The sequence below is a fragment of the Anastrepha obliqua genome, chromosome 3 (genome assembly GCF_027943255.1).
Source record: "Anastrepha obliqua isolate idAnaObli1 chromosome 3, idAnaObli1_1.0, whole genome shotgun sequence".
Taxonomy (NCBI): Eukaryota; Metazoa; Arthropoda; class Insecta; order Diptera; family Tephritidae; genus Anastrepha; species Anastrepha obliqua.
Window position 1 is genome coordinate 60,134,569 of NC_072894.1, and position 1,659 is coordinate 60,136,227.

General features: G+C 33.3%; 1 protein-coding gene across 1 annotated transcript; it reads left to right on the forward strand.

Annotated features, from left to right (window-relative positions):
• Positions 1 to 252: 252 nt before the first annotated feature.
• On the forward strand, positions 253 to 1,254 carry LOC129241641 (uncharacterized). The gene has a single exon (XM_054878079.1). The coding sequence runs from the start codon at positions 254 to 256 to the stop codon at positions 989 to 991; it is 738 nt and encodes a 245-aa protein (XP_054734054.1). The 5' UTR covers position 253; the 3' UTR covers positions 992 to 1,254.
• Positions 1,255 to 1,659: the final 405 nt, after the last annotated feature.

Genomic DNA, 1,659 nt, shown 5'->3' on the forward strand with positions numbered 1-1,659 from the left:
TTCTTCATCGTTTATTTAGGATTTTATCCTTTCTACAATAAAAGTTATTAGCTGTTTTATATTACATATAAAATAAAGGTGTCCATCACCCAAAAACATTATTTTTTTATTTAGTAAAAAACTTATTCGAAAACGAAATTGAAAGATGAATTATCGCCACCTTGTATAAATATTTTTACATTTCCTTTACTTAAAGTTCTGCAACTTAACCAAAAAATGTATCAATGTCACAAGCTAAATCATATAAATAAAAATGAAAATAGAAACGTTCTTGTCAAAATTAACTATGTACAAAATTTCAGAAACAATTATTTCCGAAAAAAATAATATAAATTTGTTCATTAAAAAGTTATTAAACATGCTCACAGTTCGAAAGTTATGCCAAAAGCTGCATCAATTTTTTCAAGAACACTACCCGTACATTTGGTTCGTTTCCGTTTTTACGGTGGTTTTCATCGGCTTTTTGCACTACGAACTCAAGCACAATAGCCGTGATCTCATTTACTGGAAGGACCTGCTCGATTTCTGCTACAATGAACTGGAGCATTTTGCACTCGTACTCATTTTGATTGTTGTACTCATCAAAGTAATTTTTCTAGCCTTCATCATTATCATGAATACGCGTTCGTTCACATGGTTCGATGAACTCTCACAGCTGGAAGTGAAGAAACGTTATGCCGACTTTCTATTCATTCGTCTAATCGCAGATATTGACAAAATTGAATCGAAATGTTTGCGTTGCGCCAAAGAGAATGAAATTGCCTCACTGAAGAGCTTCATTTTGGCACATGAGGATATGCGTAAGACGATTGATAATTTCCGTAAGGACGCACGTAAATTATTGACCCCCAATGAGATCGAAGTGTCACTACCGATTGAAGAGGTATATGGACTGATGGACGACGAAGAACGTCTGATAAGTCGTTCACGTTTCAATCACATGGATATCTCAGCAGATGATGAGCTAATCAAGTCATTGGTGAATCCCTAAAGCGATTTGTGTCAAGCTTTTTTCATTTAAGTTAAGTTGCGGTTTGTTTGGACCATATACAAATCTGCTCGTTTGATAGGGTTTTATTTATGATTATATATTTTATTATGCCGCCATTTCGATATGATAATGGCAGCACACAAAACAAAAACCAACTGCGCCAGATAATTCATAATTTTTTTTTTTTTGGCAAAATTGGAAAAATTGCAATAATAAAATCTATATTTACCAAATTTGTGTGTGAAGATATGTTTAACGACAAATTTATGGTGTATTATTTTTAAGGCTGCTATTTAATGGTTTTATTATTTAATTTTGCTGACATAAGTTACTACTTGAAAAATATTATTCGAAGTATAAATTACGTCATACCATTTATACTTTGATGTTGATCTTCAACTAATACACTTGCATTTTAAGTAAGGAAAGTATGGTGGGGCATGGTAAGATTATCACTTTTTAACCTGTTAATAACAGACAGGCAGCAGAATTCAAATAGAAAGTGGGTATTAAGCATATCTATCTGATTCCACCACTTCTACAATGACGACTGCAGGATTGATCGGGATAGATAAATCAATGCAGAACTCTATTGAATAGCGTCAGCAGTCAGCTCTTGATATCTTCAAGCGATAATTGGAGACCAGTCTCAATTGGTCAAGGCCTGG